The sequence below is a fragment of the Polyodon spathula genome, chromosome 20 (assembly GCF_017654505.1).
Source record: "Polyodon spathula isolate WHYD16114869_AA chromosome 20, ASM1765450v1, whole genome shotgun sequence".
Taxonomy (NCBI): domain Eukaryota; kingdom Metazoa; phylum Chordata; class Actinopteri; order Acipenseriformes; family Polyodontidae; genus Polyodon; species Polyodon spathula.
In genome coordinates this window covers 23,235,535-23,254,298 of record NC_054553.1, presented here as the reverse complement: position 1 = coordinate 23,254,298, position 18,764 = coordinate 23,235,535, and the positions used below count along the sequence as shown (strand labels likewise).

The 18,764-nt window shown below is 38.1% G+C and overlaps 1 protein-coding gene across 2 annotated transcripts in view; it reads right to left on the bottom strand.

The window, feature by feature from the left end:
- Positions 1-17,461, bottom strand: part of LOC121295494 (ras-associating and dilute domain-containing protein-like) — a 71,765-nt gene extending 54,304 nt beyond the window's left edge. Inside the window, exons 1-4 of one of the 2 annotated variants that reach the window (XM_041220180.1) lie at positions 16,620-17,461; positions 9,406-9,732; positions 5,932-6,167; positions 1,867-2,189 (exon numbers count right to left, since the gene is read on the bottom strand). In XM_041220180.1, coding sequence (XP_041076114.1) covers positions 1,867-2,189; positions 5,932-6,167; positions 9,406-9,732; positions 16,620-16,747 — 1,014 coding nt within the window. In that variant the 5' untranslated portion in view covers positions 16,748-17,461. Of the gene's footprint in view, positions 1-1,866; positions 2,190-5,931; positions 6,168-9,405; positions 9,733-16,619 lie in introns of those variants that run through there. The other variant, XM_041220181.1, reaches the window with a different exon arrangement.
- Between the last annotated feature and the right edge of the window lie 1,303 nt (positions 17,462-18,764).

Here is an 18,764-nt window from a genome sequence, read left to right as displayed (position 1 = left end):
TTCAATGGTAACCAATGCACCAATAAGTTCTGAAATAAATAACATTCTACTGTACAGAACAGTTTCCCTATTGTTTTTTAAAGTACTATAATATTAAAGAATATTAGAATATTAATTTACATTTTGAAAGAATATTCGAACATGAAAAACCCATTATTTTCCATATAAAACTAGGCCCATTTTAAACTTGTATTATTTAACACTGGCTTTCTGTTTTGAAGCTGCAGCTACTTGTACTTAAGGTTTGTCAACATTTTTGCAAACGCATACCAGCTTTACTGAATGCACCAATTGTTTCAAAGCAGCAACTTACAAAATGAGTGTTAAGTTTGTTTTTCAACACTATTTAGTTTTTGAAAGAGCAGAAGAACAAAAGACAGAATTCGGCACTACAGAGTCTGAATTCTCCTGTGATAAGCTTTTAGTGCAGAGCACCACAGGAACATAAGCTTTTTACTTCAGATAAGAGTGACACTGACAAGCAAATAGATAGAGAGCTGTATACTTTACTTTGGCAAGACTTGGGAGGGAAACATATTGTATGCATACAAACTAAAACTATTTTTTAGGTTGGAAAGCTGACTATGTTTTTGTCAACAGCATCCCTGACAGTATCACATAAGTCATATCAGATCGAACGGTATGTAAACATGATGTAGAAATGTACAGAAAATATCTATATCATTGTTCAGAGGTTAAAAACAATGTGACAGTGAAAGGGTTCATTTCTACTGAACACCACCTGTAATGAAACTTTGAGATAGTCATAGAATAAACCTTGTAAGGACACTGAAAGCAGGTGCTCTGTACCAGAAAATGATCAGTTGTTAAAAGACTGTGGCATTGAAACAGTTAATGTCCATTGTACACCACTTGTAATGGAACTTTATTGAGAGAATCAGAATACAGCTGTGTACCAACTATAAAGGCCATATGTCAAAGCATGTTGTCTGCATCACTGATGTGGCCAGACGTGGCTGTGGCGTATGCGTATGAAATACAATGATTCTTGGTTGTAAATCTCCCTCCCAATCTGTGAGGGCGCTAAGCAGCGAGAACAGAGTTACTTGGACGAGCTGGCCTGACAGTTCTTTCCCAGGGTTCAAGGGAAGTCGGCCAGGAAGGGGGCGAGACTTCATTGCAATAATGCATTGACCCGGATGGGAAACGATGTGGCAGCCGCAGATTGGAGAGGCGGTTGCACTTGTTTACCAAGGGGTCATGTGTGACACCATAAAAGGGGACAGAGAATCACAATCAGTTCCTTCGTTTTGGTTTGTGTTATAACCTAGAAGGACTCTGAGTGACCCCAAAGAACATAACAGTTTCGTGAATGTTTTGTTTGTTTTTGTCTGTTAGTAATTTCTCTTGTTTGTAAATTGCCAGACATCTAAAAACATTTCCGGAGCTGTTGCCTTGGGCCAGCACAAAGCCGGAACAACACATCACAACTATAACAAAATAAACTTGTATCATCCACCATGAGCACTACTGCATGCACCCAGGACTGGTGACCATGTATGTATTAATGTGGGGCAGATTTATTATTTGGAATTGCAATCCTGTTGAAGGGACTGGCTTGTGGAACAGCTGAGGGAATCTCACTGTATAAAACAAGGCTTTGTTCGTCATTGGGTGCAGAAGAGGCTGTTTAGACTCAATGATGCTATGCAGGCCAACATATTCAACACACTTTCCCAATCTCGACAGTATAATGACCCCATAATGACCTCTATTAGGCCAGGAACAGACAACAGACTCCAATCAGTGTGACAGTACTCTGGGTATAATTATATAAGCACACTAACTTATGTAACATCTTTTACATCTTCCCAGCATCTTAAAGTATATGATTAATCCTGTTACCTGTCTGTAACTGTATCCCTGTAGCAGCAGAAAATAAGGCAATTCGAAGGGGGGATGAATGGAATACTGTGTGGTGTTATCATCGCTGCTCTCCGTCTCCTCCTTCTCGAGTCCAAGACACTGGCCCTCTTTGTCTACCTCCGGCTCAAGGTCTTCCAGCAGTGAGCTTTTCCCATTCTTCTGAGGGTCCTTGGACTTCACAGACAAGTTTACTTCGCTCAGGCTCCTCCACAGTGAGAAGCTGCTGTTGAGATCCCCCTCAATAAAGACTGAGGCTCCCCGGGAGCGAATCTTCTGTAGTTTGCGGGCCTGGGCGTTAATGCCTGAGAAATAAACAAAAAGAAAGAAATCTCTAGCCATTGCTCAGTGCATATTCACAATTTTTTCTGACTGTATTTAAGGGTTAATGGCATTGCTTTGGTGTACTACAAGATAATAATGGCATGAAGCGCATGAATCCTGCCCCAACACACTGAGTTAATTTCCTGATCCTCACACTTCATGTCTGTGCTGCACACAGACTCTATAGGGGTCAAGTGCAGTGTTATTGTTTACAGTTTAATCTGCCTCAAAAGCAATGTTCTTGTGAAAACCTAAATTGTGAGACAGAAGATGGCCATACCATAGGAGACACGGGGGTCTATTTTAACAACAGTTAAAGAAACCCCAGATTGATTAAGTTAAAGAATATTTTGCCATTATGTAGATAAATAAAATGGAACCCATGGTCAACTGGTCAAAACATTATTATAATCTTCATGGTCTCAGTCAATCTCAGAGATTCTGAGTAAAGCAGTCCTCATATACGCTCTAAATAAATATGGTGGTCTGCAGGTACAGGAATTGACCTTGTCATTCATTAAATTTCCTCAAGTTGTGTAACCACAGTCAATTATCGATCATTACTATTGCTTACGTATGCTTAATTGTAGTCTGGTGAGGATCTTTTGGCTCATTATAGTACACATTTCACCTGCACTATTCCACAATACAACTGTGCTGCTATTACTCACATACAGAGTAGTGCACTGTCCTATATACACCACGTTTAGTTAATCCATATAAGTATAACTGTGAAGTGTGTTTGTACTCTAAAAAGTGACAAGGAATAAGTTAAAGAGTCTGGGCATATGGCAGATTAATGGCATGTCATTGTGTTGTAATAACTGGGTAACAACCGACAGTGCCTGCTCTTACATTGTAACTATTGTGTAATTACACGGTAAAGGCCATCTGAGCAGCATTGTGTTCCTGATATAATTACACAGTACTAGCATGGCACAGGCCATCCCCATGTAATAACACTTTCACCAGTAGTTACCATGTAAGAACACGCAGCATTAATATCTACATGTTAATACAATGGAATAAATGGTTTGGTAGGTCCTGCGATCTATACTATAATAACTGCTATTTATAGATTAATAACAAACCACTAATATCAGAACTTGCTTTGCATTACAAATGGTAATTAGAGGTTGTCAAAATGTTCCTGAAGAGTGCAACAACCAACTACTCATTGTTTCCATTATACCGATTTATCCACATGTATAAAATGCAGCTTCCTCCTCTATTGTGAAAGCTGCACTGGAAAGAAACACTAAGCCAAGGATCGCTTAAACAGGTTTCCCATCAACAGCAGGTTGCTAAGTTACTACAGAACAATTACAGCACTGAACACGTAAGAATAGCCTACAGGTCAAAGCTCTGGAATATTTAAAAACAACACAAATAAATCCTAGCGGTTTATATAAGAAAGATACCTGGATAGTGCAGAATAAGGTTGACAGAACTTTATTAAACTCCAATGAAACCTGTATTTATGGCCACTTAATTCATTAGTACAGAAGGATATATAGCTACACCCTTAATCTCATATGACATGTGCAATCATTCTGAATGATTCCAGGGACTGTTGTTCTTAAAGGCCTATGTGGTTATTGTGCCCATCTGGTTCTTTTCTTCAGAAGTCTTTTTTTGGTCCATTGCAATACCAATGGTGTTGGTCTGTCCAAATAAGGAAATGTTCCACTGTGGTACCATTCTACCAATGGTTCATAATTGTAACTCTACCTGTGTTACTATGAAAGCAATGACACATGACATGGTGTTCAAATATGGTCCAATTTCTGCACACTTAAGGGTATTATTCAACATGAGATGAAACTAAGTGCAGTTAAGCAGCCCACAACCCCCACCTCTGCCAAAGTAAATTGGATGTCAAGTGAATTAGGCAGAATCGTTCTGTGCTGGAAATGTAACATATTTGCACTGGTTTAAATACTTGTTAGCCAATGAGATTGCTCCCTTTTTCTTGCCATTTTATTTCCATTGAATATACTGAAGTACCTCATTAGAAATAGCTTGACTTTTCTTTTTGTTGTTGGTCAGTTGCACTTCTTACTCTAATACCAGATGGATATTTTCCCAGGGTTAAGAAGGACTTTCTCACAAAAGCACACATAAACAAAGTTCTTGCCAAGCTAATGATTGAGCGTGCCATTCTGTTATAATGTCAACCCTTTTTTTTGTCAAAAGCTTATGAAGTAGAATAGAAACAAAATGGGAATTTCGCAGAGCTTCAGAATAAAACGCAAAGGTGTTTTTGCATTATTTTGAGTTCATTATTACTTCTTAACCCCTCCCGTCTTACTCAACCCCCTTAAATACAACAGTAGCAGGCCAACACAAACACAGCGCCTTACTCTGAATGCAGACGGAAAGAAAAACAATTACAGGTTAATGGGTTTTTTTTTCTGTTTCCTCTGTGAGAAAGTGCTAGGGATACTGGAACCCTGAAAAGCCAGCAAAACAGACATTTCCTAAGCAAACAGACAGATAAGCAGACCATTGAACACATTTAAGACTCACTCTTTAACTACTGTCCAAAGTTTCTGAGCTCCTGTGTGCTGTTCTTATCTTACATAAACTTCACAAGCTTCTAACTGGCGTCACAAAGCGCATGAGAGGATACATACTGAACCACAGAGGAAAACGTACATCTGCGACTGGGCTTGATTAAACAAACAAACAAACAAAGGCATTCTATAAGATAAAAAGACTGCTATAGGCCCTGGATGTTTTCTACCAGACAAGATGACATAATAAAAAAGAACTACTGTGTTGATTTTGTGGTCATAATGAAATGAGCAGGATCCATGGCCTTAGATTACTGTTATTTAAAACATACAGTGTTCCCCCTTTATAAGGCGGCCCTTTATACTGTGGAACAGGTCACGGCTCTCATTTTCCCCATAATGCCATTGTATTTTCGTTATAAGGCAGAACACAAATAGCATGGTCTCTTAACTATGTCTCACAACTACAGAGTTATAAAGGGGGACCATTGTACTTTTTTATTGATATGCCTGTTACATGGTTACTTTACCCCAACCCTAACACTATATCTGCAGTTTAGTATGAAATCGATTCTAAATCTAATTTAGAGGAGGAACACACCAGAGCAATAAACAATAAATATTAAATATTACTTAATGCATAACTTGCTATGGAATAAGACATTTCTTATTTTAGATTCCCATTGCACATAATTTTCTTTTACATTATCACAGCCCCAGTGTGGCTTTAATTAGAGCTCTCAGAAATATGTCTAATCTTTGAATACACCTGCTACATTTGTTCTACAAGTGTACTTCTTACTGATGCATTTCTTATATTGATTAGGGGTACAGTGTTGCAGGGGTCAGGTTAATGATTACACTGTGGTGTACCAGAAGCAGTTAAAAATAAGACACTGAAACAATTCAGTTATATTAATTTACTAAGTGTGTAAAGAGTTTCAGCCAAGTCTGGCTGATGTATCACAGCAGAAATGGCTCATTAAAATTGATGTAATAGATTGTTAGGTGACATACACACATATATTTGCTTTTGCATTTCAAATTCAAAATCTGTTTTGCCCAGTTAAGTTATGTTACATAAGTTATCAAGCACTGAAAAGACCTTGGTGGGTATGAGGTCTGAGTGAGTTAGGCACAAATACCCCATCTGCCATTCTTCATTTGGTAGTCTGCCCCAATACTTGTTGGAGGGTAGGCAGTGTACCTGCTGTGACTGTATCTTTTTCCTTTGCAGCCTTCTCCTCCACGCTGGATTTCCTCTGGATCTCAAAGCGCCGGGAGAAACCTTCTTTGGGTTTCCAGAGAGACTGTAACATGAGGGGCTTCTCATTGTCACCCACCACCCGGAAACACTCCGTCTTCCACTGGTGCTCTTCCCCAATCCGGCCAATCACGTCACACAAGACGTAGTCTCCAGCTTCGGCCTTGTCCAGAGAATACCTGGAAGAGCATGTTACATTGCTTTCCTTATTCACAGCATGGAAGGGGGTGGTTCGAAGGTGAAGAAAAAATTTAACCATATCATAGGGATATCAAATAAAGTGTCCCCTCTGATTCACTATCTGACTGCACATCAACAAAATAGTGAAATATTGAAAACAGTGAATTAGTGATGGTTCTTTATACAGTAAGTTATACAACATGAGAGTTTATCGTAGACATGGCCTTACCGTGAATTTGTAAATGCTCAAATCATGAAATAACAAGGGAGCTGTCACAAAGACAGCCGAAGTGGGCAGCATCAGAACCAGGAAGGAATGAAATACACAACAGACAGGACGGATGAAATGAAATGATGGGGACGCTTGCTTGCGCTGGTTTATTGCAAAATAAAAGGTTTAAACAAACAGAAAACAGGACACGGCACTTTACGCCAAAATAAATAGATACGCAAAACGGACAATACTAGACAAACACACTGAGCAGACAGACAGACTAACAAGTATCGTGCTGGTCCCACCAGCACGCAATAGCAATTGATAATACACTCTATTACTCCTCCTCTCTCTCCCGTTCTCTACTCACCGAACACCCTAACCGCGAGTGGGTGAAAACATGCTGTTTTTATGCTGTACTGAGACTTGACTGCTAATCAATCATTCAACTGAAGTCTCGGTACAACTGCACGTGAATTAATAAAGTGCAATTCCCTGTGCTCACATATTACTTTTTACTTGCACGTGAAGTGCTGTGCAATCCTCGTGGCTAAATACAAATATACATTTTAAACACTCGTGTTACACAGACCCGTTTATATCCCGTGTATCAATGACTATACACCAACATTTAACACATCACACGCAACATATAACAGAAAATACACACAGGGGCGGGAACTTCGTCACAGGAGCACTAATAAAATTAAGGCTGTGAAGGTTTCAACATTTAAACAGGAATTAAATATGTCAAAATCAATGTAAAATTAAAATATAAAGATGATAACAAACACCAAATCAAGTCTACTTTTGCACTGGACATGTGCATGACAGATTAAATGGTAACCGTTTAATCTTGGACTACTTAATATTTGCTTAGGTATTAGTTATCCTAGATTGGTGCTAATAAGCATCTGTGAAACAAGCCGTTAATCTCTTAAACCTGGATTGACATCCTTTGATAAAACATGTAACAAGCCCTGAATCAATCTCTTTGATATCCCACGTTTGGTTTAATTATAGCTAACCAACCATGTGACACAGCAAGCCATTCAATATATTACAGACTCATAGAGCACACAGCCTGTCTATATGGTGTAGTTTGATCCAAGAATCTGGACATATTGGAATTTTCCTGAGCCATGCAAGGCAGTGTTTTGTATCCAACAATTAAATTAGGGAGGATAATCTTTTGGTCATTTGCTGAGCGGTTGCTTTTTAGAAAGACAAGCACTTAGCAAATCACTGAAAGAATGTTCCTCCTATCTAACACTGTTTTAGTAGTGAGAAAAGACTACATTAACAACAGAGCCCCTCTGATCAACTACAAATCAAGGGCACGTATAAGGCTGCCTGCAACTACTCCATCCAGCCTGTGTCATAAAGGGTACTGCTATTGTGTCAAGAAAAAAAGAACCTTCAAGGGGGTCTGAATGCATGGCTGTCGGCAGGATTCTTAATCTATAAATCTCTTTCAAGGGAAGAGTAAATAAAAACCTGTTGGTGGATTTGTTGCACAATGGGTTAGCTTACTGTCAGCCGTCACAAAGAACACACACAATTCGTCACAATTGACATATTTGCATTCTTGAATAGAATAGGACAGGACTCAACTGCACCTTTAATGTAGTCCTAACCTATTTGTATACATCGTATTAGCTTTCGTAATATTATCATTGACCCCCCCCCCCCCCCCCCCCACTGCATTTTGTTTTACATTAATTAATGACTGTGGCAATGTTGCCCGTCCCTCTGTATATTTCAGTGTCATATGTTGCATGTTGTGTGTTAATGTTGGTGTATAGTCATTGGTACACAGGATATAAATGGGTCTGTGGAACACGAGTTGTTTAAAATGTATATTTGTATTTACGCACAAGGATTGTACAGCACTTCACGTGCAGGTAAAATGTAATAATATGCGAGCACAGGGAATTGCACTTTATTAACTCACATGCAGTTGTACCGCGACTCCAACTGAATGATTGATTAGTATTTGGAGATGGAGGTAATAATCAAAGTAATAGTTAAAATATCAGCTCACCGTGTTTGTCTGTGTAGTCCGTTTTATTTGTCTATTTATTTTGGTGAAAGTGCTGTGTCCTGTGTTTTGTTTGTCTTTACAACCTTTAATTTTCTGTCTGTTCATTATTAAATGCTGAGCGACACCAATCGCTCAGCTTCACCAAACTCTATTGTTTATTTGTTGGTTCCTGGTTCTGGTCTGACGTCAGCCACCTCAGCCGTCTTTGGGCCAATGATATCTAAATATTTCAAATACCATGCTATAGAAATCACATTCATTTTTGACCAAAGCATGGTATTTAACATATCTGCAAATCCTAAATAAAAGTATAAAAAATAAGCGAAGAATCAAAAGAGGGGATAGTTTGCTACAACTAAACAACTAAATGACCATGGCGTATATCAACAGTATAGAACAGGTACTGGAAATTAATAGTTTCAAATTGAATAGGTGGTATTTACAATCTAGATGTTATTAAGTAAGCAAATAAGGAGTTAGTTTCATGGTAAGGTATATTCTTCTAAAGATTCATGTGAAAATGTAAGTGGACATACAGCCATACAGATGTACAGAGAGTGAGACACCTCCACATATCCCCAAAAACAGGTAATAACTTATGCTAAACAAGGTCAATACTAAGTTTCAAGCCAATTTAATAAGCGGCTTTCCAGATATATGCAAAAATGTAACCATGACCTACAGATGGGGACGGATGTGCTGACAAACACCTTAATGTACAGTATCCTCAGAATCTAACACTCTCAATAAATAATGCTAATAATGTTAATACCAGATAAAATCACAACTGCATAAGTGGTTTTTCAGATACTTTATATAGAAAGACATCACAGTATTGTAAGCAAGAGGTAAGAAAAGTGCTAAAAAAAACTGCAGAGATATGCATGCATGGCATTGTAGAGATTCTGATATTTCCTGGTCTAGAGCCTTTCATAAGTACCAAAATCTCTTAGACAACATATATAAGAAACACACTCACCTCTCGAGAGCCTCTTTGACCAGCTCTTGTGCGCTGGAGTGAGAGGTAGCAAGCACACTCTTATAGTTTGCACCTGTACTGATCTCATTGCCAAATATCTTGAGGACCCCAGGTGCGGAGATCTGCATTGACAGCTCTGAGGGGTCGTCAGTCAGGTGCAGTCCGTCCGCCACAGTGGAGTCCTCATCGGAATGATTGTCTTTAAAGTGTGGGCCCCTGCTGAAAACTGTGGAGAGGCGATTGTTGTGCCTTCGGATTTTGTTTTTGGCCGGCTGTCGTACTCCAGTGCTTTCATTTGATCTTGTTGTTGTATCCGAAGAACTTGACCTAGAAGGAAAGAAATAATTCTGTATTTACCACTTCCAAAAAAAACCCACAAAACATACTTTTAGCTTAAGAACACTAAGGAGCGTTGATTAACCCCACAAGGATAAGCCAAACCTGGATTTATTGGAGCATTTCACAGGTGAATCGTCTTCAGAAAAATGCAATACAAGCTGGTTTCACGGTACTGTAAAGTTGTCCAATAAAATCCTGTCACGCTTATCCTGCCGGGGTATAGACTGATGTTGCAGATTTTTATATGTGACAGACTAGGGGAAAAAGGAGAGAAATGTAGTCCAGGAAGGGCCAAAAGACTACAACCCCTAGAATGCCACGGGAGAGAGCCAGGATAAGATTCACCTGGCTCTAACTGAGAAGGAATGTCACCTGCCTGTGATTAGCAGGCAGTTATATAATTAAAGAAAATGTTTGTTCTGGGCAGTTTCCAGTCTGTGTGAAGAGAGAGGCTGGCACAGTCAGTAAAAGGTACTGTGTGAACTTTTTTGTTTGCCTGTGTGAGTTAAACTGTTTTGTAACTTGGAAACGTCTTAGCCATCCAGTATTTAGTTAGGGAATTTACAACAGTTCAGTTAGTACTCCGAGTGGGAGTTAGGTTTTTGTTTTGTTTCTGTTTTACTTTGTTATTGTAAATAATAAAAGTATGCAAACGCACTAAAAATGTAAATCTTGTGTCTGGGCCTGCATTTTAATGGGCAAAACGAACCTGAGCTGTGAGGCTGTGTTACAGTACCAGTCCGATCCATTACACCCAAAACCCCACAGGCTGATTTAAAAGATCTTTTAGCACAATAATTTGCAAGCACACATTTAAGTGACACGCCAGGCAAAAACCTTCTAGTTGCATATTTTTTCTTACTTATTGTTTGGATTTTTCTATAAAACCCTGTAAAAACTTTTGATCTGAAATTCTGTAGACAGGTTTATAATGGTTTGTAATGGAAACAAAACAGGCACACAGTTTGATAACAATGGGGTCCCCCATAACACCCTAAAAGCTCACACTGGTGGAATTTGCTAGCTGTTTACTGTTACAATTGCATTATTCCTCTAAGAAAATATGTTTTTATATTGGTGCTTAGAGTAAAATATTCTAGTAAACAGTTTGCAATACACCCATTTTTTTCTAATACAAAGTTGTCTGGGCTTTTAATCTAATCTGAACAATGTTGGCTGAAAGAACTAATTCTACACTAGAACACATGAACAATGAATTCATTATTGTGCATGCAACAATTTTAGCAGGAAATGTATCCTATGGGTGTAGGAAGCTACTGACATTCCATTTAGTTTAAGACTGCAATATTATTATATTCGATAATTCCTAATTGCTTATGCCTCAAAAGTACAAAAAATGGCTATTATTCCCCACAAACTTTGCTTTTGTGACCAGGACAGTGATATTTTGAAATTTACCTATTTCCAATGAGAAAACGGGCGAATTTGTGTCTTTTCGTTCACATAAAGTCAGAAAAAAACAACATATAAATCCAAATTAACATGTATTTATACTAAAGTAATACAAAAATGACTACAAAAGATTTAGAAGTGAGTAGTTTTTCGAGATTTACAATTATACTGTAAATCACTTTCACCAGTCAGCCCCCAAATGTAGTCTCCCATCATGTTCTCGTTATACTGTCCTTGGTAGCGGCATTCAAAGTCCAGTATATCCTGGTGGAAGCGCTCGCCTTGCTCCTCCGAGTACTTGAAGGCTGCCGACTCCTTATCTAGAGCTCTGACATATTGTTTCATAAGGCCCAATTTGTTGTGCAGTGGTGGCATCAGCACCTTCCGGGGGTCCACCATTGGTTCCCACTTGACGTTGTTCCTCCCCACAGAGAACTCGGTCCGCTGTGGCCAGTCCCGCCTGTGGTAGCGCGCCTTGGTGTCCCTGCTGTCCCAAAGGCAAAGATAGCAGGGAAACTTGGTAAAACCGCCTTGGAGACCCATCAGGAATGCCACCATTGCAGCCTCTTGATGCCATCTCAGAAAAATGCAGATATGTATCCACTTAGGGAGCTGGAACTAAACTGAACCGGTGGGCTTAAGGCCCCTGTATTTATACTACTATTTATATTACTGGAAAGTTCTAGAAAGTTCTAGAAGTTACTCCAAGTTTACTCAGCACTGAATCTATCTGGAATGTTCTGGAAAATAGGTACATTTCAAAACATCACTGTCCTGGTCACAAAAGCAAAGTCTGTGGGGAATAATAGCCATTTTCTATACTTTTGAGGCATAAGCAATTAGGAAATAACACTTACTACCCAGGAACCAAAAAAAAAAAAAAAATTGTTACACAGTGAAATCAAACTCGCTTGACCCAAACTGTTTATTGTCTAACATGTGATATCGGTTCTGTGGCAGGTACAATGTGAATTGCTTACGACTCACTGACACAAATTTTTAATATTTAAATTATTATATTAAGGTGCGGTGCCACCATTACTTTTACAAAATAAGACATGAATTGATCAATTAATCATCCTGGTACCTTATTTAGAGGCTCACGTATATATTATATTATTAGCACCAGTATTAGTTTTCAGGCTACATTTTATGCTCCTTGCTTTTTATTAATATTCTCAATTCTTAAATGATATAATGTATAATAATTAAGTTGTATTTGAAGGCTTCTGGGAAGAGTCTACAGATTATTTTGCTTCATACTTTTGACTAATATAGTGTTCTCAATGCATCAATTATTGGCAATTATTACTTGCCAGGCAATTGTTTGCTGGTCGTACCTCTATTTTTTGTAAATGAAAAAGTTAGCACAATCTTAACAAATAAATAAATAATATTTCTTTTATTTGGTGAAGATAATTAAGGGACCATGGCATTGCTGTGGCTTGTTGCGTGCTAATAAACTCCAGAGTCAAATGAGAGGTTGAACGAGAGAGGTCCATTATTACCACAGTAAAGCCATTATCACCGTTCTACTGCAACTTTGTACATTCATGTATTTATTTATTTATTTATTTATTTATTTGTCTGAAATGGTCATTGTAACCCACTGAAACTTTCTGAGAAGGTGGCTTGAGTGTCTGTGTGAAATATTTAGTTAATAAACTGCTCAGCTGTGCTTTATTTGCTGTTCCATTACTGAGTGAATAAAACAGCTGATCTCCACAGAAAACAATAGGAGAAGAGTGACTGGGTTCTTGTATAACAAGGAACTGACATAAGTTAGATTAGTACACAGTTAATCATCAGCAGAATTTGGATAAGCCTATTTAAAAATGTTTACAACAATTTGAATAATTTTACATAAAAAAAAAAAAAAACAATTATGTTTGTTGTATTGGTGCAGGTGTGAAAACATGAAACAATGTTGAAGTTGATGAAGTGCCAACAACAATTAAATAAATGAGTTACTTATTGAGGGTGTTCTCCGCAGACTGTTGTTTACTTCTCATTGTATTGTATTTTTTTATTTTATTTTGTAGGCCGAGGTGCAACACTTCAGGTGCTAAATGAAGTCACTGTCCTCAAAAACAATACTGATTAAAAATTATTTTCTTTATCTCACTAAACATATTCCCATTTACATCGAAATTGACAACTAAATAAACATTACAAAGAGTGTGCCCAATTTACAAAACTGGACAGTTAATGTTTTTAAGGACTGTTTATAAACAGTTATTTAAAACATGTGAACTAGCAAGTATAAACTAATACAAAAACTCTTTAAAACAGCTAAAAGGTTTTCATCACCTGAAAATGTGATTTAATTACTCAAAACAATCTTAATCTTAGCAAGACATTCTATAGAATTATGTGACGAGGGCCTAGTAAACCCATACATGTTATTACAATCTGTTCTGAACACTCAGATTGCAGTGTCTTTAACAGTGAAATTCTACCGCAACCTTCAAAGCAAACTGCTTCTACCCTCTCAAGTTGTGAAGACTGTACAACAGAACCCTTGCTTCACGTACGCTTGCCTTGTTTTATTGTAAAAGGATTAAGTTCTTTGGTAAACCTGATTTAATTAATGGTTCAGCTTTCTTAATTAATGCTTGATGACAATAGGACCAGGTATTACAAATCAGTCTTTTAATTAAATGCTTAAAAAAAGCAATAAATTTGGCTTGTCCCTAGGAGCATATTTTATATTTAAAATCAAAAACAAAACAAACAAAAAACAAAACAATAACATGTAATGTAATCCTATTTTCATGGTTGGTATTGAACAGGGATAAAGCTAAGGCTGCTGCTGGTTCAAACTGCAGTCCACAATCAAATTTGCAACCATGTTTTACACAATATATGTATGACTACAGTATATGCATCACATTTGGATAGAATTGTCATTTATAAGTGCTCGGTTGGCAGGTGATTCCCTACCAAAAACGGCAGAAATGACTGACGTTTTGCGACAAGTCTGAAAGTGCTGACCAGAGGTAGTAAAAATGAGTAACGAGCAGGTATTCCTCTCATCCAATTACTGTTGGCCTGCACCCTATTGACAGTGTTGTGGCAGGTGTTTCTATTTTCTTTTGTCCACCAGTAATCAGAAAATCTGCCACCAATGGACTGCAGTTCTGCTTGTGACTGCAGCCCCCTCTGCAATTCTCTAATATAGTTCAGTAATAATAAAAAAAATGTAGGTAATCTTAATGTGACAAGTTATCTGATACACTGCTGTATCTCATCGGGGACTAATTATTAGTCCATTTAATTGGGCTGTTAAGACAACACACGAATCTATTTTTACTTGTGTTTTATACTTTTTCTATAATTCTAAAACACGTAAAAATCACTTGCTGGGTACAAGAAGACTTCCACGAGTCAAACACTGTACCGTTTAAATCTACAGTAAATATAGCAACAGCGTCTTCGCACCGAGTAATCCAATTATATAACACTGTGTAACAATTTATATATTTTTTTTGGTTCCTGGGTAGTAAGTGTTATTTCCTAATTGCTTATGCCTCAAAAGTATAGAAAATGGCTATTATTCCCCACAAACTTTGCTTTTGTGACCAGGACAGTGATATTTTGAAATGTACCTATTTTCCAGAACATTCCAGATAGATTCAGTGCTGAGTAAACTTGGAGTAACTTCTAGAACTTTCTACAACTTTCCAGTAATATAAATAGTAGTATAAATACAGGGGCCTTAAGCCCACCAGTTCAGTTTAGTTCCAGCTCCCTAAGTGGATACATATCTGCATTTTTCTGAGATGGCATCAAGAGGCTGCAAAGGTGGCATTCCTGATGGATCTCCAAGGCAGTTTTACCAAGTTTCCCTGCTATCTTTGCCTTTGGGACAGCAGGGACACCAAGGCGCGCTACCACAGGCGGGACTGGCCACAGCGGACCGAGTTCTCTGTGGGGAGGAACAACGTCAAGTGGGAACCAATGGTGGACCCCCGGAAGGTGCTGATGCCACCACTGCACAACAAATTGGGCCTTATGAAACAATATGTCAGAGCTCCAGATAAGGAGTCGGCAGCCTTCAAGTACCTTCAAGACTTCTTCCCTAAGCTGTCTGAGGCAAAGGTCAAAGCCGGTGTCTTCGTCGGACCACAGATAAAGAAGATCCTGGATTGCAATGAATTCTCCAAGAAGCTCACTAGTAAGAGCGACAGTAGAGCATGCTTTGTTGATCCCTGTCTCGAGAGTCTAATTTCATCAGCCGGTCGAAGTTCATGGAAGTCCTGGAAGAAGGATTCGACATGGCTCCCGTTTCCAGTTTCGGCCACGAGCAGCCTGTGTCTAATTTTCTTCTAGACCTAAACTTTTACTTAGAGGTGCTTTCAAGCGGCTTGGAACAGCTTTGTCGCAGTGGTTCGGGGCTTCCTGGGCAATCACAAGGCCGAAAACTATGTGGAGCTGGTTGAGACTCTGGTGAAGAACTACGGCACAATGGGCTGTAGGATGTCCCTCAAAGTCCATATCCTTGATGCTCATCTTGATAAATTCAAGGAGAACATGGGAGCGTACTCGGAGGAGCAAGGCGAGCGCTTCCACCAGGATATACTGGACTTTGAATGCCGCTACCAAGGACAGTATAACGAGAACATGATGGAAGACTACATTTGGGGGCTGATTCGTGAAAGTGATTTACAGTATAATTGTAAATCTCGAAAAACTACACACTTCTAAATCTTTTGTAGTCATTTTTGTATTACTTTAGTATAAATACATGTTAATTTGGATTCATATGTTGTTTTTTTCTGACTTTATGTGAACGAAAAGACACAAATTCGCCCGTTTTCTCATTGGAAATAGGTAAATTTCAAAATATCACTGTCCTGGTCACAAAAGCAAAGTTTGCGGGGAATAATAGCCATTTTCTATACTTTTGAGGCATAAGCAATTAGGAAATAACACTTACTACCCAGGAACAAAAATTGTGTTTCATAGTGTAATTACCCACCAACTACAAGTTTCAAACGGTTTGATGTGCGGTAGATACTGTCAGAACAAAACTGCCACAATGAAATGTGTTCAACAACGTGCCATATTCCAAGTGCCAAAGCAACAGGAAACTGTGATCCCCTTGTCAATCAACTGCAACCCAACCTAACACGTATTTGCAAATCTAATCTTAACAACAATCATTACCTAACTATTTACATATTAACCTACCGCAGTGTGAAAAAAGAAAATTTATTATTATTATTATTATTATTATTATTATTATTATTATTATTATTATTATTATTATGCACTTGTATCTGCTAACAATGTACTACACTTTGTATTTTAATTGTTATTTTGTAATCAGTGAGGGCGGTGATAAACTGCATCAAGAACGTCACGTCATACTAAGCAAAATATACATTGATATAACATTACAACTCACTTTGTACTAAAATATATACAACACGCGATGTATGATTTAACCCATTACTCACTGCACAGATCCATTGCTTGGTTTTCTGCCCAGCTTCGCCAGTCGCTTCTTCGGTGAGTTAATCAGTAAACCAACAGGAAAATTCAAAGTCTGTTTAGAAATTGTGTTACTCCGTTCATCTGAAAACATTTTTCTTTTGGTTTTGTCTCCTAGGGTTTGAAAAACAATCCTGTTTTTAGCATCCCGAACAAAAAAACAATAATAAATAAATGCTCAGAGACCCGTGCCCGTTCGCGGTAGTGCTGCCTGTCTAGAGTCCACTGAACACACGAGCTTTGCAGGTTGTCGCTCGCACTCCTGCTTCATTAATTACACTGCGTTCTGCTTTTGTCGCTGTCTTGAATAAGTGAAGGAAGACTGTGTAACAGACAGCCACTGGGCTAAAGATGAATGATTTTGAACAGCTTTGTCATACCCTGCTCGACCTTCACTACTGGAAACCAATAAACATTCAATTAAGTTCTGCTGGTTGGCGGACTTTTTCTTCAGTTGATTTAATGTTCAAAAAGAAACTCTCTTCAGCATCATCATCAAACACATGTCAAAAAGCAAGTGAGCCTCTGGTTCATTTTTTATTTTTTTTTTAAATAGAAAAATAGCCCACTACATGATACACAATATATGAATCGGTCTAATGTCCTTCGCGAAAAACAAAACAATTCTGATTAAGTGTATTATAGTAGCCTAATATCAGTTGACTCCGCTCGCTGGTCAAAAGGCTAAAATTTACGTTAACCACTTCGTAGACCCCAAAGCTGTGAATTCCAGTACGCGCAAGTAGCAGAAAGCTCCATTCGCTGTGCTGTAAATACAAGCTGTGCTGGACAGGACTGTAAAAAAAAAAAAAGTTTTATTGAATCCCCACCTTTACGTCATCGCTAACTCACTGCGGAGTTTTAGAACTTCCCCTTTTCACTGGCGAGGGAGGAACGTATTTACAACCAACCATATATGTCTGTTTAAACTTCATAATAGCGCGGGTTTCAGCACAATACAAATTACTACTCAATTTCCTTATAATACAGTATAAAAAATATGCACTTCAGTAGAAGCGTGGAAGAATTCTGAGAAGTGATATAGGAAGGGCTATACTTATTATATAGCCTAATACTCTATGGTGTATTATTACTTGTATATTTTCAATATAACTGTAGATGTATTTGTCACACGGGGTGACTAATGTGTAGCCGTATTCATTATTTTTATAATTTATTATTTTATATATTTGTATTTTTAATGATGTAAATCGTGTATTGAATTGAAATATTGCTGTGTTATTATATGGTGAAACCAAATAAATATAACAGCATTTACTTGTATTAAATGGGATCAATTAAATGCCCTTTAAATCGAATGTAGGCCATTAGAAATAGTAGCAGCTTAATTCTTGATCGCCAGCCTAAGCCCCATTATGATCGCCTCCCCCTTGGGAATTACGGTGTAAGGGAGACACGCGTATGGTGTTTATTAGGGTATCACTTTAAAAAGTAACTACAATAGTTTAGCATTTTATCACTTGGAACAAAAACAAACAAACAAAAAAAAAAAAACCACAATCAATCAATAAATATGAAAACAACAGCAAAACCAAAATAATAATAATAATAATAATAATAATAATAATAATAATAATAATTCTATCACCACGTTTAAGTACCGTTTGTCAAACTGTAGAACAGATCCTGGCATCTGTGCAGCAGCAGTGAAAATAAACGCTATGACGCGATGTGATGAAGTTCGGTTTTCATTTGTGAAGAGTGTCGTGAGTGGAGGGCTGTCAGGGAAAGTATCGTGAAGTAATCTCGCCAAATAGGGTCATTTATTTAAGCAGCGGCTAAGTGTAGAGGGGTGTGCGCGAGCATTGGTCACAGCTCAGGTTGTGTTATGTATGTAATGGATTTGAACACCTGGTTCCTTGCGACTGCGTGTCTCTCTGACACACAAATTACAATGCAGAATTTCCAAGGAGCTTGATGTATTTTTGTCAAAGTATTATTACATCTTCAGCATTGTATACCAGTCAATTGTTGCTCAATATTAGCTCCATTACCCCGTTTCAGTGCCCCAACCCTCTTTATAGTCAATTATATTTCTGAAGGTTGAATACAATATAACAGGCACAGGTATTTTGATGCCTGCTCTTTAA